This window comes from Natator depressus, chromosome 9 (assembly GCF_965152275.1).
Source record: "Natator depressus isolate rNatDep1 chromosome 9, rNatDep2.hap1, whole genome shotgun sequence".
Lineage (NCBI taxonomy): Eukaryota > Metazoa > Chordata > Testudines > Cheloniidae > Natator > Natator depressus.
In genome coordinates this window covers 89,706,318-89,732,576 of record NC_134242.1, presented here as the reverse complement: position 1 = coordinate 89,732,576, position 26,259 = coordinate 89,706,318, and the positions used below count along the sequence as shown (strand labels likewise).

General features: G+C 40.6%; 1 protein-coding gene across 3 annotated transcripts in view; it reads right to left on the bottom strand.

The window, feature by feature from the left end:
• Window positions 1-21,334, bottom strand: part of RADX (RPA1 related single stranded DNA binding protein, X-linked) — a 34,311-nt gene extending 12,977 nt beyond the window's left edge. The window contains exons 1-11 of one of the 3 annotated variants that reach the window (XM_074962592.1): window positions 20,749-21,334; window positions 19,282-19,424; window positions 14,894-15,086; window positions 11,261-11,369; window positions 10,957-11,048; window positions 10,746-10,868; window positions 7,454-7,561; window positions 5,530-5,697; window positions 4,724-4,878; window positions 3,979-4,196; window positions 338-417 (exon numbers count right to left, since the gene is read on the bottom strand). In XM_074962592.1, coding sequence (XP_074818693.1) covers window positions 338-417; window positions 3,979-4,196; window positions 4,724-4,878; window positions 5,530-5,697; window positions 7,454-7,561; window positions 10,746-10,868; window positions 10,957-11,048; window positions 11,261-11,369; window positions 14,894-15,086; window positions 19,282-19,424; window positions 20,749-21,334 — 1,975 coding nt within the window. Of the gene's footprint in view, window positions 1-337; window positions 418-3,978; window positions 4,197-4,723; window positions 4,879-5,529; window positions 5,698-7,453; window positions 7,562-10,745; window positions 10,869-10,956; window positions 11,049-11,260; window positions 11,370-14,893; window positions 15,087-19,281; window positions 19,425-20,741 lie in introns of all 3 variants that reach the window. The other 2 variants (XM_074962594.1, XM_074962593.1) reach the window with 2 other exon arrangements.
• Window positions 21,335-26,259: the final 4,925 nt, after the last annotated feature.

Genomic DNA, 26,259 nt, shown 5'->3' with positions numbered 1-26,259 from the left:
GGATTCCTCTTACACAGTGGCATAGAGCAATACGGTTGCGTTCTGCCACTCATACAGCCACCCCAGCATGTGTCAGGGGGAAAAGATGCTGATACCTAGTTGCCAGAATGGTTCCTTAGACGCTGTTGCAGCTTGATGCAAATAAGAACAGTCCTGGGGCTTCTCTACATTGTATTAAGGGCTGAACCAGCTCAAGGATGGTGGGGACAGGGGATGTAAAGGTGGTATACTACCACCTTTGTCCCCCTACTTTGGGTCTGAGCGGAGAAAGTCTAGATCTACATCTTTTGTAAAATACTGGAATGATCACAGCCGAACAAAATATTTAGCCACATACCTCTATCGGGTTGTGAAGTGTCAGGCTCAGTTAAGATATTTTGTTTTGGAACAGAATCTTCTTGCTGAAATTCATGCAAGCTATAAAAGGAAAAATTATAGTTAATTCTGAGGTTTTCAAGCTTCACATAAAAGTGTGTGTGTGTTTGGTGACTATGTTATAAAAAACCTGTAACTTCTAAAGCACAAACTCCAGACCTTGATAAGAGTTCTTTTTATTGATAAGGATCACTCTAACACTGAGCTCAGAAATTAACATTTGAGATAACTAGAATCATTTTTCTCAGCATAAACCTTCTCAAAGTTCAAGGCTAAATGCATTTCTTGACACGTGAATCATTGAAATCTACAGAAAAATGTTTTACGTTAAAAACAGCATTTCTCGCCCTCTAGTGGAAACTTGCTGAAAACGACATGTGTAGCCCTGGCAGAAACAGAGCTGAATGTCATAGACCAGCGGTTCTCAACCCACGGGCTGCTTGTAGCCCAAACAGCACATAGCTGCGGCCCACGTAACAACCTCAGGGCCATACAGGTAGTATGTATATTGTGGATGCAGCCCACATAACACAAAGAGCTGCATATACAGCCCACAATAGTAAATGGGTTGAGAACCACGCATAGCCCATAAAGAGATTTCTATACTAAGCCCTCTCAGTTCCTTCTTGCGGCAACTCCAACAGAGGGGCAGGAATGCGGGTAATGGAATGTACATGAGCAACACAGTTCCAAGAACAACAGTTACGAAAAGGTAGGTAATAGTTTTTTCTTCTTCGAGCCCTAGCTCATGTCGATTCCATTCATGGTGACTCACAAGCAGTGACCATGGCAGTGAACTTGGAGTTCACTGTTGTACAGCTTGCAGCACTGCTGTGTCAAGCCAGTGTCATCTCGAGCTTGCTGGGTAAATGCATAATGAGACACGAACGTGTGGACAGACGACCAGGTAGTGGCCTTACAGATCTCTTGGATTGTGCCAGGAAGGCCGCTGATGACGTTTGTGCTCTGGTTGAGTGTGCCGTCACAACTACCTGTGGAGGCACGTTTGCCAGCTCACAGCAGTAGCTACTGCCGACATTCATTTCTGCTAACCCTAGCCAGGACTCCTGATACCACAGATACGGGTTGGAAGGCACACAGAATCCTCCCATCACAAACAAACACAGAAATGTTTGTTCAGAACATCAGTATTATGCTCTAAAGCAGTGGCCTCCAAAGTGGGGTGTGCAAGACCATCTGTGGGGGTGCGCGGCAGGAGGAGCGCCGCCGGCATGCTGGCGGCAGCTCAGCTCTCCCCACTCCGTCTTCAGCAGCAGCTTTTTTTTTGCTTCCCCTGAGCTGGCCTTGGGGGTGCGCTATTCAAAAAGTTTGGAGACCCCTGGTCTAAAGAGATCTAGCTTGACTGTCACCCAACTCCAGAAAGATTTGATCACTGCTAGTTGATCAACACAACCTGCGTATGCCCTTTAATCCACCGGCTTAACCTTTCTATGATTCAGCATTTGCTTTTCCTGACAGGTTGGTAATCCCCAGGAATGTCTCCTGTGGGGACTCTTCTCACACCAGAGTTTGTTTCTCATCACAGTAGGTATGATCCTGCTTCTCCCTGTATATAAAAAGCACTGTGGTTCACTTGATTGTTTTAATCAGGGCAAGTGGAATGCCACATGTCTGAAAATTCTTAGAGCATTCATGATGCCACTTGCTAGGTCCAATGGTGCAGAAATTTAGAGCTGTGAGAGTTTCTTCCAAGTCTGCATGCTGCAGTATTGTGACAGTCTGTACCCGTATGCTCACCCCTTTTACAAGACTGTGATACATTTTGTACAAAGTATGCCTTATGAGGTATCATTTGACACTCAATTTGCTGATCATTTTTGTCCTGGTAAAACGAGTGTGGCAACATTGTATGTAAAGTTATAAAATTCTACTGTATGACATACTGAGACATGTTCCAAGTTTAGAAAGCAGCCACAAACCAGTTCCTTAGGGACAAAAGGCAAACTGATGCCTGAGCCAGGTATCATCAAAATCAAATGACCCCTCATCTGGTTAAGTGCCCATTCTTTGGCAGGGAAAAGGGCGTGAGGGAGAAATTTACATCTTGGCAAAGAAATAGCTGGAGGTTCCCATCCCAACACATTTTCTGCATCCTGAACCCCAGTTGGAGATAATACTCAAAGAAGAAGTATAAAAATGGGGGACAGATGCCCCAACTTATTCCTCCCTCTCTCTCTACCCATGGCAGCCATGTCACCTGAGGAACAAAGAAACAGCTTAGGACTGAAGGAGGGATCCTGCTGAAGCATGTGGTGAGAGAGACTTTTGCTTTGAATTCACTTAGCTTGTTAAGTTAGGTATTAGATGCATTTTACCTTTTATTTCTTTGTAACCAATTCTGACTTTTATGCCTCACTACTTGTAATCACTTAAAATCTATCTTTCTGTAGTTAATAAACTTGTTTTATTGTTTTATCTAAACCTCTGTGGTTGGACTGAAGTGTTTGGGGAACACCATTTGAGATAACAGGATTTGTGCATATCAGAGGGCTGGGCAGTACAATATTCATATTTCTGGGGGAAAGTCTGGGACTGGGAATTTGCTGGTGTTACTCTGCAGTGTTATTCAAGAGTGGCTGGCCATAGCACTCATTCAGTATAGCTGGGAGTAATTTACATTCTGGAGGCTTTGTGAGAGCAGACTAGGAGTGGTTGCTCTCACAGAGAAACAGTGTGAAAGGCACCCCAGGTTGGAGAATTGAGGGGACACAGCTGTTCAACAGTCCAGATTGTTAGAGTCCTGCACAGATAAAAATTGATATCTGTGGATGCGGATATCTGCGGATAGAAATCGGTATCTGCTGAACCGCAGGGCTCTCCTGGGAACCAGAGCGGCAAAAGGAGCAGAACGTGGGGCCACCACTCCCAGGAGCCAGTGCCCCACATTGACTGCTCCTCCCGTACAGCTGTATCTCCCTCAGCCCCGCCCCTGTCCCTTCCACGCAGCTGTTTGCGTGACTGTGTCTCCTGTCTGAGGTCTGTACAGCCGTGCCGGAGGAGCTGCTGGTGCGGGGTGCTGGCTCCTGGGAGTGGTGGCCCCACGTTCTGCTCCTTTGGTCGCTGCGGTTCCCAGGAGAGCTCTGTGGTTCAGCAGATACTGATTTCTATCCGCATCCACGGATATCAATTTGTATCCGCGGAGGGCTGTACAGATTGTACCCTGGATAATGTCACAAGTATTTAATCAAGAATGGCAATCCAATGAAATGTATGTTTTTGGAGAAAATAAACTCAGAACCAGTGGTTCAGATGACTGAGAATTAATATAATAGCTGCAAGAATATAGCAAGAGGTAAGGAGGATGATTTTCTGCAGAATCATTTCCATGGCTTACAAAGTTCTAGTCAGTAAGGTGTTTTCTTCAATCCTGCTTTCATTGACTAATGGGAGCAAGACTGGGTCTATAAGGAACAAGGATTACCATTTTTAATTGGGCTGCTTATAGTTTCAGTCAGTTGCCTTTCAATGGGACTTGTACTGCTAGCTCACTTAGGTACTTTTTAAAAATCTTACTCTATATATCTATAGTAGATCAGTGAAATGGAACAATTAATATAACCACACTTTATTCAAAAGGCTTACTTTTCAGGCTCTGTACGGTGTTCGATCTTTCTCTTGATTCGACTCTTTCTGGTTAACATACGTGGATGTTGCTGTTGTTCCAGTGAAGCGCATTGTGAATCAAGTACGGAGTTAGCTTCTTTATTTCGATGGCTTCGCTTTTTCCCTTTCGTAACACAATCTTTAGACATACCAGTGTTTTTTATAGTTGTTTGAGATGCTGACTGGTCTCTATCTTCCTGTAACAACAGTTAAACAATTAAAGCTATTTCATCTTCAATTTCAAAAAGGTATCAGACTGATCTCCAGTTAGTTTTCCTCCAATAACTTTATGAGGAATTGGATACAAGATTTGAGACTAGGGTATCACCATCATAGTGTCGAGCAGATTTGCTTTATAGAAAATCCTCTCTAATCAAGTTTAAAGAAAAAAAGAAAACACCTCTGTCTAGAAAGTGACAGGTTATATTAAAGTAGCCAGTTCTCCCAGTCCCTAATTTACTTTAACTATGCTATTTAATTAGTTTTTAAATCAGTAACTTTTATACAGCAGGTACTTTTATTGAGGACTGTAACAGAAAACAAGTAAATCATTAAGTTTTAAAAGTTAAACTATGACTTTCATGCTTCTCTTGCGCTCAGAATGGTAAATTCAGTTAATCAAGAGACAATGTATGTGGGTTCTGAATTCAAATGCAAGAGATCTCAATTGTAATTATGATCACAGCATCTTAAGTGCTATACTATTAATCCTCAAGCACTGTACCTGAATTGGTTCCACTCCTGAGGCATCTTCAGCTGCATAGCTGACATATTTTATAGCACTAATTATCCCCTGAACAGCAAAGCGCTTGTGCTCCCTGTAGTGCAGGTCTTCAATCTCCCTCTCCATTTCGCTTATGGCTTTCAAAACTGATTCAACTGCAAAAGAGCAATTCCCACAAATTTAAGTTTTAAAGAAACAGAAAACTACTAAAAAGTATCAATGTTGGATTCATAAAAAATAATTGGAAAGACCTTATTGCTAAATTTAGATTATTGTCTTAAAATTGAAATTCTCAGTAATTAAATCCTCCTGTTTTCTCATCTCTCATTTTCAGAATATTTGGGGAGCAAAGCTTTTCAGCAAGCTCAGAGTTAATACTGAATTATCATAGTTATTCAAGGCTCTGCCTAATATACTACTGCGGAAGTTCTTTATCATTATCAAATCTTATGTTCTTCAATACGACACTGACTTTCAAGCTGATTGAAGATGTAGCCGAAGCAGATGGTACAGAACAGAACATCTATGGAGTATACATTCAGAGGGGCAGATTCTCTGCTGACGTAAACTGTCAAAACTTCAGTGCCATCAATAGAGCTATGACAATTTATACCAGCTGAGGCCTTGGTTCAGAGTCTATCTTCAGCAGCAGCATAATACTTGTTCCTTGAAGGACATTCCAGTATTTAACCATTGATATAATCCAGGTGCAAAGCAATCAGAGTTGCTAATTTTGAATACTTGTGATGACATCTCAGATAGATTGAGGCACATGTAATGGGGATATTAGGTATGGGGCAGGATACCTTTATTATTTTTACAATACTTCAAAAAAGTATTTGGTGCTGGTGGGAAAGGACAGTATCCACCAATTACAGTTTTCTTCATTTGATCAGCTTCACTTTGAGTTTTAATCCACTGGATAAAGTTTTTCACTTTGGCATCTCTGGTATATGGTTGGCCTTTGTGCCACCCTGTTAAAACAAAAGGTTTGGGTATTGAAATAAAAGGATCAAATAGATTAAATCATTGTTTTTTATAAATTGCTACATTTGAACACTATACAGCAATATACACAAAAAGCCAAGTCAGAGATGCTAACACAATGTCCCTTCTAGCAGTCAATAGTGGCTATTTTTTTTATGAAAAAGTGTAATGGGACCCTTATATGGCACTTGGATTTAAACACACACACTCTTAGGTACCCTAAATGCTAACATTTGGGTAGTAAAACAGTTAAACACTCTTTTTAGAACTAGCTAGTTATATTCTGTCCCACACAACAGTGTAAAAAAGATGAGCAAGAAGCAGCATTTCACACCAAGAAGTTACCTTTTCCTCATCAGAGGAGGCCCTATTCTCCTGTTACCACTGTGTCTGCAGAATGATAGACCAATTTAGAGGCTGCTGAGCTGAAAACAGTCTCAGCCGATGATTTTGAGATGCTAGCTGACGCGCTGATTTAGGAGTAAGGTGGATATAAAGCAGAATAGCTAACATACTGGAAGCAAGTGAGGAGGACACTAAAAATCAGAAGTCCTTCATTTGGGAGCACTGAAATCTAGAACTAGATACCTCTGCCAAGAGGAAGATTTGTGGCTAATCCTGATTCAGCCAATCAGAAGCTCCTCTGCAGACCCAACTGTGTGTGTTGAGGCATCCAGATATTTTTATGATGACATAAAAGTGTATTTTCTTGTTTCCATCTGCCTATAAAGGGACTCAGTACTCATTGTCTGGGCTGACATACCATATCAGGAATACTGTAGAAAGAACAAACTGGATAGTAAAACAAGGATATGTCTGGGGAAGAATGTTTACTGGGCTGAATTTAAGATTAAAAGCTATACAGGACCTTTTTGCAATAGAACGGAACACTGGAATCTATGAAAAAAGCAATTGATGGAATTACAGTTTTTATAAAGGTTCCTTGTTGCGTATGATGTAGGAGTGTCAAGTTCTTAAAATAGTCTGTAATGAAGGAATTAACAAGTCTTCATATGGACCAACCCAACAATAGCACAAACACTGGATATATTATTATAATTTCTTAAAATATACTATGATGATTTAGCAGGGGAAGACACTTTACATCTTTCGGTTACCATACTGCAGTGTTCTAACTTTTGTAACAATCTCAATATTTTCAGCTCATAACTGTCCTGATCTGCCTTTCAATATCAGTTAGCTCATATATTCTCATCATGGCTTGTTTAGAGTCCATCTGACATTAGCTCAATGAAGTTTTAATAGTTTTACTCAATAACTTCACTTTCCTTCTTTCTTCTTTTGTCTTCTTGTGCACATGTCTTGTAGACAGGAAAGAAACCTAACCACTTTCTGGACAGGCCAAATTATGAATGCTGAAATTGGACTGGTCTCAAGTTTATAATCAGGCCAATAGGAGTTAAATATGAGGGTATTTTGTTTGGGAGTGGGAGTGAGAGAGAGAAAAAGGAACCTGAAGTTATTAAATGGAAAAATAAAATTTACTGATTCTCCAGAGGATTTAAGAAGTGGCACTTTGGTAAAATAACATCTCTGAATGAAGGAAGCAATGCAAGGTATGCTACAGTGTGATGTTGGAATCTGCTTTAAAAGCTAATTGTTTTTGCTCTGTATCTAGAAATACTATGGACATCTTCAAGCTGAAATACCTCATTTACCAAGGAATATAAAACATGCAGTACTTGTCATGTAAAATTAATTTAAAAATAATATTTTATTTACCTGTAATAAACATCTGACTCTCATTTGAAGTTGTAAGGTAAAGTGCTTTGGGAGTATTCTCAGTGATGTCCCGCACCACTCTCATCTGTGTGCACACCAAATAGGTCACTAGAGAGAAAAAATCATTTCAGTTTTTTCTGGTATATCAAGATTCCAAAGCTGTCCCATACCAAAGTAGTTTTAAATATGCACTAAAAAAAAAAAAGTATCTTAACTCTTGATCCTGCAAAAACTTAACCATGTGGTCAATGCTTCACTCTTTTGTTGTCAGAGCTCACAATTTGGGGATGGAATTGGATTCATAGCTGTTAAACAAAGCAATAAGATTTCAATGGAAGTTAAACATTTGTACAAGTATTGGCAGGATTCAGGCCTTGGCAAACCATGCTACAATTAAGTTAATATTTCACAATTCGAACATCACAGATGTTTTGTCTCATGAAGATTTGCATTCAGATTAAAACTATGCATAAAAAAAACTTTCCTATGTGCCAGAGTAGTTTCTCTCTCTCTCTCATATATGTTGGAGCTACTGTTCCACTTTGTATAAATAATTAAATCCTAATAAGGCCAAAGAGAGAGAGAGAGAGACTGATTATAGACCAGTGGTTCAGGCACTTCCCTGGGTCTTGAACCTGGGTCTCCCACATCCCAGATGGAGCGCCTTAAGCACCAGGCTATCAGCTATTCTTGGATCAGCCTTGCTCATATTTTTTCATAAATTTTTCTGAAAGGTCTCGTTTTTGTTCCACATTAGAACAGAATTTCTTGTCTTCCAGCCAGCCCTACTAATTCTTCATTATGTGACACAACGGAATCTATCAGTGTTAATAATTAAAAACAGCTACTATGGTCGTATACAATTCTACATTTGATTTCCTCAACTTTGATATTTCAAGTATTCTGCAAAAAAGGCCAAACAACTATGATAGTTAAAAGGGGCTTAATTGTGATACCATTCCAGCTTTTTCCTCTAAACTTCATCACAGAATATCCTCCCCCTCCAAACTCATTTCCCCTTAACCAAAAAACACACAGAGTACAAGAAATAGTAGTTAATTTCTCTCCCTCCCCCCACCTGTAACGCCATATATTCTTAAGGTTTCACGCTATTGTGGCTGGAGGTGTGATCTCATCACAGATGTTTCTGTGATACATACTAATCACTTTTGCCATGGGAAAGAAAGTGTTATTTAAGTTGATATAGTATAACAAAAAGTTATGTCAATTTCAGCTGCATTCAAAGCGGAAGAAACAAATCAAGTACCAAACACTAGAGAAAAAAATTTCTTCTGAAAAGATGTTATAATCAATGGTCTAAACAGAAATAGCATCACTCTCTGAAAAAATATACAGTTCACAATCTTTAATGAAGAAATGACAGACTAGGATTGTGTCTGAAAAATCTTGACTAAGCAATTGGAAAAAGATCATCAATAAGATATATCAGGTAAGCCAATACAATCTTACATAAAACTGAAGCCCTGTATCCACAGAACCAATATGAGCAAGCTTTCCCATGCTGCCCTACAAAGGTGTTTCTTCCTTGGCATGGGAAAAAAATGTGTTGGGGTGAATGCATAGTTAACTCCTAATGTTCATTCAATCCTTGGACTTTGTTGATACAGCTAATCTGGATACCAACTGTGACTGTGTTTTTTTTGTGTTTGGTGTGGACACTTATCTGCCAGCAACTGAATTAAAGCCACCAACTCATTTCACACAAACCAATTAACAGTCCTTCCCAACCTGCTCTATACACAAACTAGTAACTCAAAGATGAAAATGCTTTGTATCCTATTACCAGTCTAATACTTCAGTACAAGTACATCAAAGTTTTCAAACTAAAGTTTGGCACACAAATCCATATTTATGCACCTAGATATCTGATTTTCAGAGGTGCTGAGCATCTGCACCACCTGTTCACTTCAATGGGATTTATGTGTGTTCAACATCACTGAAAAGTCAGGCCTTAACGTGTATTGGTTTAAAAAACATTTAGAATAAGAGAGAGAGAGAAAGAGCAGAGTATTATCCTTAAATACTAAGGCACTATTTTCTAGTGATTAGGGGTCTGTTCCAAAGCCCATTTAAGTCAAGGAAGTCTCCCAATGATGTAATTGGGTGTTGGATCAGGCCCAAGTACCCTGAGTGGACAGGGCCGTTCCTTCCTTGCTGAGAGATCCCAGATGGTGGTTTTAGGAAATTGCTCATCATCCCTAGTTATGCTCAAATGTCCATTTCCACAGAGTTCAATATGACTCCCCTCCCATTCAATCTGTACATGAGTCCTTTGGGAGGGTTAGCAAAGAAGCACGTAATGCACGCACCCTGATGCTCAGTGCGCTCTCTCTGACTGAACCCAGCCTATTCTGACAAATGCCAGAGTTTAAGTAAAATTGGGTCATGGATGAGAACTGCAATGCAGATAAAACTGAGGTGATGGAGATGCTGATAGCAACTAGAATATATGGCCCATTGAACTGAGGGTGCGCACCTGCATATTTGATATTAAAAGTTACAATATGGGGAGTATAATCTGATTCACAGCATTTGTTAGCCACTCATAAAGCAGCAGTTTCTAGGAAGGCCTTTTTCCAGCTCCATCTGTCCAGGAGGTTGCGACCAATTCCTTTGGATGCAGATGCCGATACCATCATACGTGCCTCAGTCACCTCAAGATCATAATGTCTTGTACATTGGGCTTCATCCAGAAACTGAAGATTATGCACAATCCAGCAGTCTTATTAACCTGTGCGGCATGCTGAGAACACTTCATGAGTGCTCTGTGATCTCTACTGGATCCCTGTTGGTTTCTGGGTGGAGTTTAAGGAGTTAGTTTTTATCTGTAAAAATCTACACAGCTTAGGACTTGCCTACCTGAGAGGCTGCCCCTTTCCCTGTACTATACTGTCACAGTTACAGTTGGGGAGTCATTTGAGCTGAGAAAGGGGGTTACCAACTGGGTGTTCTCTGCAAGGGGCTTCAAAATTGGAATTCACTCAAACTTGGTTAAAAATAGGCCAGATCAGCTCAATTTTAGGGTATGCTGTAAGGCCCATCTATTTACCTGGGTTATTGGGGAAGGTCTGCTATGATGAGGGCTACCATCTTTTGCTGAGGTAGGCATTGTTTGGGTCTGTTCTCATTACTGCTCATTTATTTTCTGAATTGGGATGAGAAGTTTTAGTGATAATTTGAATTCATGGCAAAGATGCCTAGATAGAAAAATATTGTAAACGGAAATAAACAAGTAAATAATAAAATAGTCAGACTATTGTACGATAAATACTTGGGTGAATATGTTCAAATACATCCGGCTGAGAAGTGGCAAACAATTCCAGTATGAATGGTTGGTCAGATGTCCCATCAACAACATGTGCCCAGCGATGTATCCAAAAATCTTCACTATATTCTGCACAGACAAAAATTTTTTTAAATTAAATAATATTCCACCAAATTGTAATAATTTGATAAATGTTGAAAAGAATTTTTATAAAAACCTCTCTTTCTTGTTCTTTCAGCCCTTCCTACAAATATTACAAGACCAATAATATCACAGGAATGATTGTTCGGTAAGTTATCCAGTTCTGACCTAAAAACAAAATTAAAGAGAAATGGTTGATAATTCTTAAAGACCTGAAATTTAAATCACTCTGAAAAATTCCTAAATAGTGCCCAGAGCAGAAAAGTTGGGAAGACATAACAAGTATAATGGATGTTTTCCTGTAATATTCCCAGTTAAAATTCAATAAAAATTAGCAAAACATTAGGCCACACATAACAGAACACAAACCTTTATTTTACCTTGTGACAAACCGATATCTAACTTCAGGTAATCTCCACTCCGGTTTAACCATTTTTTCTGGAATAATGTTAATTTTAGTTGGAGGATCTCGAACATTCAGGCTAATTTCTGGGGAAAAACAATAGCATTTTAAGCATAAAAATGTATTCAAAGGAAACCTTTACTTTGATTTTCTGAATAGGTAGAGACACAAGGTGGGTGAGGTAATATCTTTTATTGGACCGACTTTTGCTGGTGAGAGACAAGCTTTCAAGCCACACAGTGCTCTTCTTTAGGTCTGAATAAGTGGTATTTTTGCTGAATAAATGAAACACTCTTACTTTGTCCCACTGCTTTTGCAAGTACGAATAAAATTTGTGTCTCTGATTTTAGGTCACTACATGGATAAAAGGATCAGAAGGGTAGCCGTGTTAGTCTGGATCTGTAAAAGCGGCAAAGAGCCCTGTGGCACCTTATAGACTAACAGATGTATTGGAACATAAGCTTTTGTGGGTGAATACCACGAAATTCACCCACGAAAGCTTATGCTCCCATACGTCTGTTAGTCTATAAGGTGCCACAGGACTCTTTGCCGCTTTTACATGGATAAAGTGAGGAATGTAAGGATGTCATAAAAGGTTAACAAATTATACGAAGAACCTTGCTGGATTGTCCAGCTCCCTCCATGGGGTAGTCTGTTGATGATCCAGTTGGATATTTTAAAAACCTTTTGTCAACCACTATCGACAGGTTCTTAAACACTCTCAAAGATCACCATAATTTACAGAACACTTTTAAAGGATGAAATAGGAGGGAAGACAGCTGAAGTGCCAGTAGTGGAAGTTCTGATTTGACTCCAAGCAATTATGATCAAGAAACTCTGTTGTATATTTCCATTATAAGCAATTCGGCAGGTCCAGTACAGTGACTGATCGTGTATGCCAGAGATTTGGGCTCGGGTGAGGACTACTTGGCTGAAGCTTAATCCAGATAAGATAATTACTAGATTCTTGGAAGTAACCCAAACTATTACATAGTTATGTGAGCTCCATAAATTTATGGCAGGAGGTTATTATTAACAACTCAGGTCTGCAATTTAGAGGTATTGTTATACCCTGGGCTGAAAAGGCAGTAGTTCTGGGGAATGCATCTGGTGTGGTACGATCATCTGTTTCAGTTGCGCTTGCTGCACTTATCCCTGTCTTTGTCACTTTGAGATTACTGTAATACACTCTATACCTTATGACCATTCAGACGCTGAAGATTGTTGCTAAGCACACTGAGCTATGTTCATTAGGACCACATAAATTCATTGAACTAAGATACACACACTGCCTCTGGGCTACTGGGTGGCATTCAAGGGGTTGGTTTTAACATTTAAAGCCCTAAATGGTTTGGGTCCTGAGAAATCACCACAGTCCTTGTTCTATACTACCACAATTGCAACCAGCAGAGGAACACAAGCTAGCGCTCACTTGATAGAATATAGAAAGTTGTTATCGGGATATTCTCTGCGAAGGTCCCTCAACTATGGGATGCATTTTTCCCCATGGTCTGACAACACCTGGCTTTTTTAATCTTTCAGACACACAGACTCATTTTTGGGAATCTGAGAATGAGGATAGGAGAGAATATTTGGTTATTTAGAAGATGGGATATAACGGACTACAAGTGTATTATTTCAATGGTCAGTGATTTTAGCAGTTCAATGTAACTGTCGATTATTGTGTTTCAATTAACTATTGGAAGGGCACTCACAGTATGTGCATGTTCTATAATAAATAAATACCCTATAGCAGAATTTGTGGCTGACAAAGTATTTAAATCAAGCCTTTGTTTATACATTTTATTTTTTTTTATACCATCTGAGACAATTTACGGAAATAGCATCTCACTTTTAATGTCATTCTGAAACTACAGAGCAAGTGCATGCTGAAATAGTTATATAAAATGGATATCTGTTGTCCTACAGAATTTTTCTATATTCTTGCAGTCTACAACACTACTGTCTTTTTACAACATCCATGAATATAGCTCATCCATCGACACATGATATGTAATTTTTTTTTTGTTAAGTTCACGCCAGGGAAAAGTATTTGAGCTATTTGTCAAAAAGAGAAAAATACAGAATAACGTACACATTTTGGATAAGAGAAAAATAGTTTTGTTTTTTTTTAAAAACAAACTACAACTATAGTCTGCAGATGCCCCATGACACTTCATTATTGAGTTACAATTTTATTCTTGCATTGTGCAACTATTAGCCTATATTATATGTAGCCTTACTTCCCAAGTTGTTTTTAATCTCATCACCACTGATACCCCAATAAATGGTGTGGTGACACCAAACTGAAGATTTCCATAAGCGTTAAAAATTTGAGTGATTTTTGTTTACACAAAAAGGAGTCTCAGACTAGCATATCTGACAGCGCCTCTTTGCTGCAGGCAGGTCTGTGGCAAGTATAATTACTGTTATGCTGGCTTGTAAGCATTAACAGTTTTCATTTCTGTCTTCCCCCCAAGTCTCCCTGCCTGGCAAAACATTTCTCTCTCCTGCCAACTCATCATAAACACTTCAGATGCTAAGTACAGGGTTTAAAGCAAAATGCATGAGACAGAACACATGGCTTTGAGCAGTGCAGCACATTGTTTATTTTCATGCACTGTAGTGACTACTTTAGCAAAACTGTCATTACTAAGAAGAAAATGAGATGTATACACCAACACCCAAAGATATGTATTTGTGTGTGTGTCAAGGAAATGGCTTTTCTGATTGCTGTTTAATTCAGAATATGAGTACGTAAGGAAGGGGAGTCCATATTCAGGGAGAAAGAAGTGTTGGTGACAAGGCCTGTTATGGGGAGGCCATTGTCTTTCAATAAGGCATTAGCGTTCCTGTATTAGGGTTGCCTTGGCTCCGTCACACCCTCCAACAGCAGAAAGGGGAAGCCTCTTTCCTCTGTGTTGAGGAATCAGTACATCAAGGACCGTGATACTATTGTTTAGTGCACCTGATAGCAATCATTAATGTAAAATGAGATCATAAAGCACCAAACTTTTACTTCAGTGGGGCGCCACATGGGCACCGGTATGGATTGTTACAGGATGTGACTCTTAGATCCCACCTTGAATGATCCGGATGAGGATGGAAATAGTACATTAATTATATTTGTTTGTGACACTAATTTGGAAGGAAGGCCAAACTAAGACATAGGCACTAGAGCCCTGTACCTAGGGCTCCAACGCTTGGAATTATGTGATCATATCAGACTCAGCTTTCATTTACAAAAAAATGACAGTTTTTCATCTAATGGTTGTGGAGGGAAAAAAAGCTTGTCAACATGACCCAAGTGTAACCAAAGCAAGAATATCTACCCCAGTGTGCAGACAGCCTGAAACAACAGCTGTGAGAGGTATGCATTACCTCATTCATCTCAAGTGGGTGAAGCGCCAAGACCCACTGCTCTCTCTGACCATACTAACACCATTCCAAAAATGGACTGTGTATTTCACCTGCCTTTAAATGGGAACTGAAGGTAAATCTATTGAAAGGCCATGTAATTTCACTGTAGCTCTTGTAACTGGTCAGCTGAAATGGTATTTTCTAACTTTTTAACAGCAATACTTGGAATCAGATTTCTGGAATACTTAACCAATCGTAGTAAATCTCTTCATCTGCGAATCCCCTGGTGTTGGCTGTGTTTTAAATGGATAACTGGTTTTGATACCATACTGTTCAAGCAGAAGTACTGTACCAATCTTCATACTGTTATACCACTCAGGACATAAAGAATTCCACAAAACCATCGACATCATGCCTGAACTATCAGCAACTTCAAAATAAGCCTAGAAAAGAAAAACCAAACATGTATTTGACCTTTAACTACATAGATAACAAATGTTCTTCTTTTTGGATAACTATTAAAATGCCTGCCCAATTAACAGTAATTTCCCTAGTAGTTTTGATACTCATTATAAATTTGAAGCCATGTATGCTCCACAAGCTTAAATTCAAACATGGGAGTGCAAGAATCCTATATTTTCCTGCATCACAGTCCCAGTTATGTAGCTGATCCTGTTCAGCATTTCTAAGTGCCGTGAAAATGCCATGAATCAGTTTCACAATATAAACCTTGAGGAAATATTATGGGCCAGAGCTGTAGGACTACAGGAAAAGAGATGAAGCAACCAAGCTAGAATTGTATTACTAGCTCATCAGGGAATCTCACTTCTCTATTGATCTCAATCCTGCAAAGATTTATGCACAAGTAGTCCCTATTGACATCAGTGGGAGTACTCACATTCTTAAAGATACTTGCATGTTTAGTCTTTGCAGGGTCAAACTCACAGTTTGCTACTTATGTGGGATCTTCACCAGTTTTTTCAAATAAATACATAATAATAAATCATAATTAGCAGAGTGGTTCTCCCTCCAGAGCTCTATTAGAAGGGTAATTTTGAGCCTCTCCCACTCTCCTCCCCCACCTCCTATAGCGAAAATGTTCACATTTCTCACAATGTTAAGGTAACCCTTCAAATAGGGGGGGAAAAAAAACCCAGAAGTTTTTTTTAAAGAAGATAACACTTCAAAATGCCTGTATAAAGAACCTCTATTAAAAATTGTCAAGTTATAACTCAGGAATCATTTGGTAAACAGCATGGGTCATAATATTGTGTGTGGGCTAGTTTTCAAGAAAAAAAATATTACTAGCAGAGGGGTATTTTGTCATCAAAAACTAATATGTAAAAAATTGTGTAAGAGCCCCCTTCATGTGGAAATTTTGTGAACAAAATATTCTGACAGAAAACTTTATGTGAACCCTTTTCACAGGGAAATCTTCATATGCCAAATTGGGAAAACTTTGCATGCCAGCAGGTTAGAGCTGGAAAAACATTTTAGGCAAAGTCTACAAATGCACTTCAACACATACAAAAAAATGCATACACTGAATGATTTCTCACTGCCACTCCTCTACTCAGATAAAACCCTGTCCAAGGACCATGTTTGCGCAGGTGACCCAATCCACATAATGCCTCTCAGATCTTCCAGGATACTTACAGAATGCAGCAACTCAGTGGAACAAACCTCTTTTCCACTGATGTTTCCACCTGTATCCACGTATTTGTTAGCCTCCAAAAATCACCATTATGCTTTCTTCCACACAATCCCCTACGCATGGTTGCCCATGAACTCACCTGCAAGGCCCCTACATTCTCCCTTTAAGTCCCTCTTAAAAATCTATTTCTGCCATTCTGCCTATAGCGAATCTTGTTGATCAGCACAGAATATTCCTTTTCTGGTTCCCTTTCCCTGACCTCTGTATTACTTGTCCGTCTGTCCTCAGATTGCAAGTTCTTTGGGGCAAGTTATGATGTGCCAGAATATTTTCGTTACATGAAGAATAATGCACACATCTTTGTGTGTTAAAAATAATTCAATACATGTAGCTTTAGGCACATAACATTTTACACTATGTGAGGACTTCAGTGCATTATGGCCTAAATGCAGAATATTAATTAAAAAAAGATGTAAAGAGCAACTGGTGCTGGATCTTTCCTCTTCCTCATCTGCCATTGACTCCTCCACTTGAATGAACTCTTGGACTGATCCCATAGTTCATACCAAGGACTGTGACTGATGCTCCACCCTTGTTCCTGAGCAGTTTAAGAGTACCACCTGGACTGGGTCTGCTGAAATACAGCACCAACAAGAGATCCAGACTTATTTTTCATCTGCGTGGGGGAACAACAGCTTAGAACAATAGGAGTGTAGAGACCCATCATCAGGCAAAATGTTATGTACTGATGCTCATTTGAAAGTATCCATGCAGGCCTAATTCTTGCTCTTCAAAAACAACCCTTAAAACTTAAGATTTCTATGATAAAAACAAACACTTGAAAAACTAATATTACAATATAAAAGCACCTAAACATTTGGAAGCAATAACCAAATAAAGTAATGTACATGATATTTAAATACATGTACATTCTAAGAAAAAAGTACACATGTAAAAATTTGCAAACATTACAACTAAGGCTGGCCAGAGATTAAAAAAATTAATCGCGATTAATCGCACTAACAATAGAATACCATTCATTTAAATATTTTAGATGTTTTTCTACATTTTCAAATATATTGATTTCAATTACAAACACAGAATACAAAGTGGACAGTGCTGACTTTTTTTATTACAAATATTTGTACTGTAAAAAAAGAAACTGTATTTTTCAATTCACTTAATACTGTAGTGCAATCTCTTTATCATGAAAGTTGAACTTACAAATGTAGAATTACGTACAAAAAAAATAACTGCATTCAAAAATAAAACAATGTAAAACTTTAGAGCCTACACGTCCACTCAGTCCTACTTCAGCCAAACAAGTTTGTTTCCATTTTGCAGGAGATAATGCTGCCCGCTTCTTGTTTACAATGTCACCTGAAAGTGAGAACAGGCGTTCGTATGCACTGTTGTAGCCGGCGTCACAAGATATTTACATGCCAGGTGTGCTAAAGATTTGTATGTCCCTTCATGCTTCAACCACCATTCCAGGGGACATGCGTCCATGCTGATGATGGGTTCTGCTCGATAACAATCCAAAGCAGAGCGGACCAAAGCATGTTCATTTTCATCATCTGAATCAGATGCCACCAGCAGAAGGCTGATTTTCTTTTTTTGGCGATTCGGGTTCTGTAGTTTCCGCATCAGAGTGTTGCTCTTAATACTTCTGAAAGTATGCTCCACACCTCGTCTTTCTCAAATTCTGGACAGCACTTCAGAGTCTTAAACCTTGGGCTGAGTGCTATTTTTAGAAATCTCACAAAGGTACCTTCTTTGCATTTTGTCAAATCTGCAGCTGAAGTGTTCTTAAAACGAACATGTGCTGGGTCATCATCCGAGATTGCTATAACATGAAATATATGGCAGATTGTGGGTAAAACAGAATAGGAGACATACAATTCTCCCTCAATGAGTTCATTCACAAATTTAATTAACACTTTTTTTTTTTGAAATCCGATCAGCAGCAGCATGGAAGCACGTCCTCTGGAACGGTGGCCGAAGCACGAAGAGGCATATGAATATTTAGCATATCTGGCACGTAAATACCTTGCAAGGCCGGCTACAGAAGTGCCATGTGAATGCCTGTTCTCACTTTCAGGTGACACTGTAAATAAGAAGCAGGCAGCAGTATCTCCCATAAATGTAAACAAACTTGTTTGTCTTAGCGATTGGCTGAACAAGAAACAGAACTGAGTGGACTTGTAGGCTCTAAAATGTTACATTGGTCCATAACTGCACTCAAAAAAAACCAAACAAACAAATCTACATTTGTAAGTTACACTTTTCACAATAAAGAGATTGCACTATCGTTCTTGTATAAGGTGAACTGAAAAATACTATTTTTCATTTTTACAGTGCAAATATTTGTAATAAAAATAATATAAAGTGAGCAATATTTACTTTGTATTCCGTATTGTAAAAGAAGTCAATATATTTGAAAATGTAGAAAAACATCCAAAATAGTTAATAAATTTCAATTGCTACTCTACGGTTATAAGTGCGATTACACGCGATTAATTTTTTAAATCGTAATTAATATTTGAGTTACTCGTGTGAGTTAACTGCCATTAATCAACAGTCCTAACTATAACCACCTTAACTCTGAGCTGTAGCTCACGAAAGCTTATGCTCAAATAAATTGGTTAGTCTCTAAGGTGACACTAGTACTCCTTTTCTCTTTATGATATAGTTACCAAGAAAAATTCAGTTTGAGATAAAGACAAACAATTAAAAAAACAACACTGACGCTGTTCTAACACCATGAAGCTCTATAGTAACTGGGATCAGTCACATATACATATACACATACACATATGGGATTTATCATTTTCATACTTTTAAATGGTTAAGCTTTTACAATTGTAACAATTTTAGGGTTTATTTGTTGCTGACTGTAGGACCCTTGGCTGTACCCTTACTGTATGGAAATAAGATCTGCACACCTCAGAACTACTCAGACAAGTTGGATTTTTTCCCCCTACCTGATACGGTATATCCAGTTTTTTGTCAGGTTTCCCATAGTACCTTAGTCTAGCCTTATGCAAGATTCTCACAAGCAATGGACTGAAGTGTATTCTGCTCCTCCAGTTCATTTCCAGATGACCAAGAGAAGTTAATTTGGATACTAGTGAAAAAAACAGAAAGCAGGAAAAAAAAAAATCAAGTGATAAAACAGTCCGCATGCTTGAATTTGAATAAACCTCTTTGGTGGTACATGTGCCGCTGCATGATTTGTATCAGCAGATTATAGAAATGTATTAAGGCAGACAGGATTTCATATGACAGGTTTCAGAGTAGCAGCCGTGTTAGTCTGTATCCACAAAAAGAACAGGAGTACTTGTGGCACCTTAGAGACTAACAAATTTATTTGAGCATAAGCTTTCATGAGCTTGCATCCGATGAAGTGAGCTGTAGCTCACGAAAGCTTATGCTCAAATAAATTGGTTAGTCTCTAAGGTGCCACAAGGACTCCTCTTCTTTTTGAGGATTTCATATGTATTTTATAATGTTTCTCATAAAAATTAAAACTGTTTGCTAATGCTATATAAACAAACTCAGTTCTCAGTCATCTGCACAAAGTACTGAACTTTTTTTTCTTCTTCCAAAAGCAGTAGTGGCATATATGTTGAAAGTACGACTACTACATTTTTATCATGCAAGTAAAAAACAAAACAAAACAAAAAAAAAAAAAACAAACAGTGGGAAACTTTTATGAAATACAGATTTCAGTGAACTAGGGCCCCCAATCTTGCAGCAAGTTGTGCATGGGCAGACTCCTGCACCTAAACAGAGCATTGTTCACTTTTGTCGGGCTTTTGTGGGTTTGCAGGGGCCTGTTAGTGCAGGACATGGAACTACATTTCTGCTCAGATTTCACTTCAAATCTGAAATTAGGCCCCTACTTAAGACCTGTATTTTGAGAAAATACTTCTATCACAGCTGTTTTTTAATTTAACATGTTTTTGCAATATTTAGAATGTTTACTGTTTACTAATTGTTTAATGTTTACTAATGTTTATTGTTTAAATTGTGAGGGAATTAGCCAATGTCTACACTAGGCTTGCTTTGCCGCTATAGGAATACTGGTAGACTACAGTGGCAGAGCACTCCTACTATGGATGCCTCTACCAGCATAACTGGATTTTATTCCAGTGTAGTAACCAGCCCAGAGGCAAAACAAGCTACAGTGGTAAAAGCACAGCTTTGCCGGTAGAGCTGCATCTACACTAAGGACTTCTGGTGGTACAGCTACCTTGGTCAGTGATCACATCTCTTTACACAGAGCGGACACAGCCAGCAAAAATCTGTAGCATAGACCTGGCTTAGACCGCCCAATCCCCTCGCCAGGTAAACACAACGCCAGGTCAGCTTCCAGGCGCCCGCGGGCCTGACACGGCCAACAAGCCCCCCCCCCGCGCCCTCCTTGTTTTCCTGCATCGACCTTTTACCATCGACTTCGACGCGCTCCGGCGGCCGGCTCGCCAGCCAGATGTCCCCGTAGGGATCTTCATTGTTCCACAGCGGCAGGTAATGGCTCCTCCCGCCCTTGAGCGGCAGGCGCCGTTGCTCGTCGGGCTCGCGGCCCCCGGGGGGCAGGTCCGGCGGGTCCCGCAGCACGTCCAGCCGCTCGAGGCACAGGAAGCCCGAGCTCAGCTTCTTCTCGTCGTAGAGGTAGGAGCAGCGGGTGAGGCGCAGCCGGCCGCCGGCGCGCAGCGCGCCCCGCTGCACCAGGGCGTTCAGCGGCGGCGCCAGGTAGCACTTCTCCCGCCGGCTGCCGTCCGCCAGGGTCACGTCGTAGCAATAGGCCGGGGCGGGCGGCTTGGGCAAGGCGCCGCTGCTGCTGGGCGGCGGCGGGCTCTCCGCCATGTAGCGCTGCACCGCCACCACGGCCACCGGCGGGGCCTCGGCCAGGGACAGGCTCAGCTGGGAGGAGCGGAGCACCTCGTTGCAGAGCCGCTGGAGCCAGGAGGCGGGGCTTAGGCCAGCCCCCTCCTCAGCGCGGGGGGCGCTGGGCCCCGCGGCCGCGGCGTCCATGGCGCTGGGCCCCTCGGAGCCCCCGGGCAGCGGCCCGCTTGGGCTCCCTCCGCCTGTCACTGGGCGAGCCCGGGGGCCGCCATGTTGCACGCGCGAGGGGGCGGTTCCCGGAGGCGGCCGTAGGGCCCGCGCGCTCCATTCGAAGAGTCCAACGGCTGCGCCGGGAGATACGGAGGGGAGAGCGCGCGGCAGGCGGCCAGGCCATGGGCGGGGCTCGGGAGGGGGGCGGGGCAGCGAGCAAGAAGAGGAGGGGGTGGGGCAGGGCGCGGTTCTGGTAGGGGAAGGAAGGATGGTGGGGCAGGGGGAGGTTCTGGGAAGCGGAGGGTTGGGAGGATCTGGTGTGGGAGAAGAGGTGGAGAGAGGCTCTTGGTACTGGGGAAGAGGCTGAGGATCTGGAAGGTTTGGAAGGGGAAGCAGGGACAAGTAGGAGAAAGGTGGGAGGAGGGGGTGAAAGGATATGGCAAAGGGAAGTCATTTAGCATGTCTCATTGTGACATGGGCTACTGGGGCACATGAAACCTGGCTTTCCATAGCGTATTAAGTCATGTTCAAGGGCTGTGTCCTTATTTTCCAGGCACTCCTTGGCGTGGGCCCAGGATATGTAAAAGAGCCTAAAACTCGAGGATGAAGACCACGATTGACAACTCTGCTCCTCTGGCACAATAGGATTCGCAACAATAAGGATAACCCTCATCTGTGACAGAGACAGAACTTTCTGGGGGGTGCGAGCTGTCCGAGACTGGGGAATGAATTTCCCCAGGAAATCAGGAGCATCACAAACCTCATCACCTTCTGTCCCAAGTGCAAGGTGCATTTCTTTCAGTGCAGGCAAGGTCATAACCACGCAGCACTGTGTACATTTAAAAAACCACACACCACCAACAAAAACTAACAGTATATTCCACTGCACACATGGTTCTCCCACTGAGGATGAGTGAATGAGCCACATATGACAATTTTTATTGCACCATTTAATGCACTACTGGAAGGTGCTCAGAGACTACAGTGATGAGAGAAGTATAGGAACCTATGTCGTATAGAACTTCTACTATTATTATTACTATTGGTTTGTATAGTGGTTGCACTTGGGTGGCCTAATCATGGTTCACTTTACTAGATACTGTACAAATTACATCAGAAAGATAGTTCCTTTCCCAAAGACCTTACAATCAAAGTATAAGACAAGAGGCAATAGGCGGATATGACAAACAGAGAACATAGACAATACTAGTCAGCATGATTCAGTAATTGGGGAAAACATGCTTCTCAAACTTGCACTTACAACAGCTTCATTAGGTCTCCCCATTTTGTATCTGTGCTGTTTATTTCCTCTCCTAGGGCAAAGGACGTTATTGGTTGTAGTGAATTTTTAGTATAAAATTTCCCCATATTGCTTGCAACTTTTAATGGGCTAATCTCACATGGTCACTATGCAATCTCTCTGTGTTTGCTATCCCTTCTGTTTTGGTGCCATCTGCAGTTCTGATCACAGATGAATTTGCACCAAAGAAACCTCACACACATCACATAAAGCTGCAGCACAAAGTGGCTAAAAGTGGCAAATTACAACTGAGCCCTGGATAACAACTAGCTCCTCTGGCTGTAACTGCTGCTCACAGGCATGACTGCTTGAAGACTAACGTGCTTCAACATCGGGACAGTGAACCGCGATTTGAGAATGGTTAAATATATCTGCCTGTTGCCTTTGAGATAGTGGAGTATTCATCTTGGGGAAATAGTGGAAGCTTTTTGGTTGGGGCCATGTAAAAGAGATCAAAACTGTATTGCCCTTGGACTAGTCCTAATAAGTCTTTTCTATCAATGATTTCTGTGATTATGTCTAATACATTACTTAGAGAGTTTAAAAACAAGATCAGACATGTTCTGTGTTTTTACACTTAAACTAGATTGCAAAAGCATTTATTAAGCACATCTTTATACTGATGTGACTGATGAAACAGTATCTGTTCTAAAGAGCCTTTTCATTACATTTGTAGATAAGGATTTCACCTCACAAGCAATAAAACCAAATCTTTCCCAGAGATTTGCTACTTTAATTTTCAACTAGAAAATGGCTCACCAGTTATAACAAGAACATCTCCAGGTCATTCCCAGATTGCCTGCAGTTACATACTTTCTGTGCTTATGGAGATAAGCAGTTGTCCTTCAGGGTGTCTTGTATATGGCAATGCCAAGTGCTATGTGCACATCTTTCCTTAGGATTTACATCACTCTATGTATCAGGATATGGCACAAAAATACAGTCCACTATGAGAATGTAGCCTCCACACAATGAAAGTACCTAAAGAAAACTAGCCATGAAGGCAGAATTCACAATTTCTAATTCTGGAAGAATCTACACGTTGTATGTTTTTGCAGGAGGGGCGCTTCTCCCATTGGCTGGCTCCTGAAGGGCTCCTTTCTCACCAGCTGCTGTTTTTAGGGCACAGAGGTCTGACTGACATGCCAGTTTCAGAACTGAACCGGGGGAAGCTACTTTCGGCTTCAAGTCCCCTTTGTCACATACTTCTGTACTAGATATGGACTGGTCACAGAGCTTGCTCATACACACCAGGTACAGTTGAGGTTAGTTTACATAAGGTACAGTAGAATCTCAGAGTTACAAACATCAGAGCTATGAACTGACCAGTCAACCACACACTGCATTTTGAACCAGAAATACACAATCAGGCAGCAGCAGAGACTGGGGGGGGGGGGGGGGGGGGGAGCAAATACACTACAGTACTATGTTAAACTTAAACTACTAAAAAATAAAGCATCATTTTTCTTTTGCATAGTAAAGTTTCAAAACTGTATTATCAATGTTCAGCTGTAAACTTTTGAAAGAACCACCATAACGTTTTGTTTAGAGTTATGACAACCTCCATTCCCGACGTGTTTGTAACTCTTGTATTTTGCATACAGTGCCACCCAGTGGCTGAATAATATAATACAGTTTCAGAGTAACAGCCGTGTTAGTCTGTATTCGCAAAAAGAAAAGGAGGACTTGTGGCACCTTAGAGACTAACCAGTTTATTTGAGCATGAGCTTTCCTGAGCTACAGCTCACTTCATCGGATGCATCCGATGAAGTGAGCTGTAGCTCACGAAAGCTCATGCTCAAATAAACTGGTTAGTCTCTAAGGTGCCACAAGTCCTCCTTTTCTTTTTGCGAATACAGACTAACACGGCTGTTACTCTGAAACTGGTTTTCTAATTACTCTACCCGAACTTGTAACAACTTGGTCATCAGTCTGTCCATTTGTTACATCTGACTGTGGCTGGTTTGGAACCCTTGATTCTTCTTTTTACTGTTCTGTATCTGCCATTTCTAGAATTTACTCTGTTGATTGTTCTTTCTGAGGAACAAACTGTAGTTTCTGTTGAAACTGTCCACGGTTGGTTTCTATCACAGGTGATCTGAATTCTTTTTCTTTACAACAGCTGCAGTTGTCCATCCTTTTTCTCCATCTAATTTGACATGAACACAGTCATCAGGTTCTAGACCTGTCAGTTCTCTAACTGTGTGACATCTTTTGTAAAAGTGTTCATAAGCTTTGTTAACCCTTTTATCCGATTGGCGACTCTCTTCGTGTCTGGCCACTTTGGAGATAGATTCTTTTCCCAAGTTCAAACAATAGTTCTGAGATGTCTTCCCATCAGGAGCTGTGCTGGACTATATCCAGTAGTTGCTACTGGTGTTGATTTGTAAGTCAGAAGAACAAGGAATGGGTCTTGTTATAGGATTTTCTTGGACATCTGTATAGCTCTCTCAGTCTCTTCTTTTGCTTGTGGGTAATGTGGGATGCTAATAATGTGAACAAAATCATATATAGTTTATTTGGAATGACTTAAATTCTGCTGCAGTGAGTTGTGGTCTGTTGTTCATCACTAGAAGTTCTGGTATACTGAAGTGAGCAAAAGTGCATTTAAGTTTCTTGATAACACTGTGACATGTTATGTCTTTCAAGTACATTACTTCTACCTGGAAAATAGTCCATAATGACCGGGTAATGATGTCCTCTGAATTTGCATAAATCTGCAGCTAATCTCTTCAAGGTCTCTCTAGTAGGAGTGTTTGAACACTGTATGGTTCAGCATTGTCTCTTAAGTTGATTTGTACTTGATCTCCTTTCAAAAGCTCACTATCATCAACTCCTCCATTGAGTTCTTCCACCTTTCTCACTAGGCCCGTCATGGCTGCCACACTGTGACTGAGGAGTTTGTTGGTCTTTGAATCTTTGATCACATGCACTCTGAATGCATAGCTTTTGTCTTTGTAAGTTATTTCTGTAGTGAACTGGCCTATGCAGTTCAGAATATCTCTAGGGATAGTCAGAGCTGTGTCAGATGACTTCAGCTCTGGGAGGAATTGGAGGTGTCAGGTGACTTCACCTCTGGGAGGTGATTTTAAGTCCTTTCTGAGGTGCCTGTGATATCAGTGTCTGAATCTGTTTTAAAGTGTATAGTCTTTCCATGAATATTCAGTTTTATTCTCTAGGCAGATTCTGTGTCATCAGAAGCAATAGATCCCAGAAACAATGGCTCTTGATTGCTTATAATATGAGTCAACTCCCTGACTGCTTTAGTGCAGCAAACAGCGGCAAAATGCCCATATTTCCTGCATGTATAATACTGTGCACCTTTGGCCAGACATGCATCATTTCTTGGGCTATGACTTTTTCCACACTTTGTGCACATAGGCTGGAATTTGTCCCTCTTAGCTTGGGAGTTCTCTCTCCTTGCCTCAGTGATTTTATGATAATGACTTTTAACATTAAAGTGTCTGTTTACAGTTTCTAAGCTAGTTTCAGGTTTGTCAAGTTTCTCTTGGTTTTTCTGTTTCACCAGTTCAGGCTGTTTTGCTGCTGTGGCTATAGAGCTAAATCTCTCTTCAGCTGCAGGTGCTGTGAAAGGTTTTTCTCT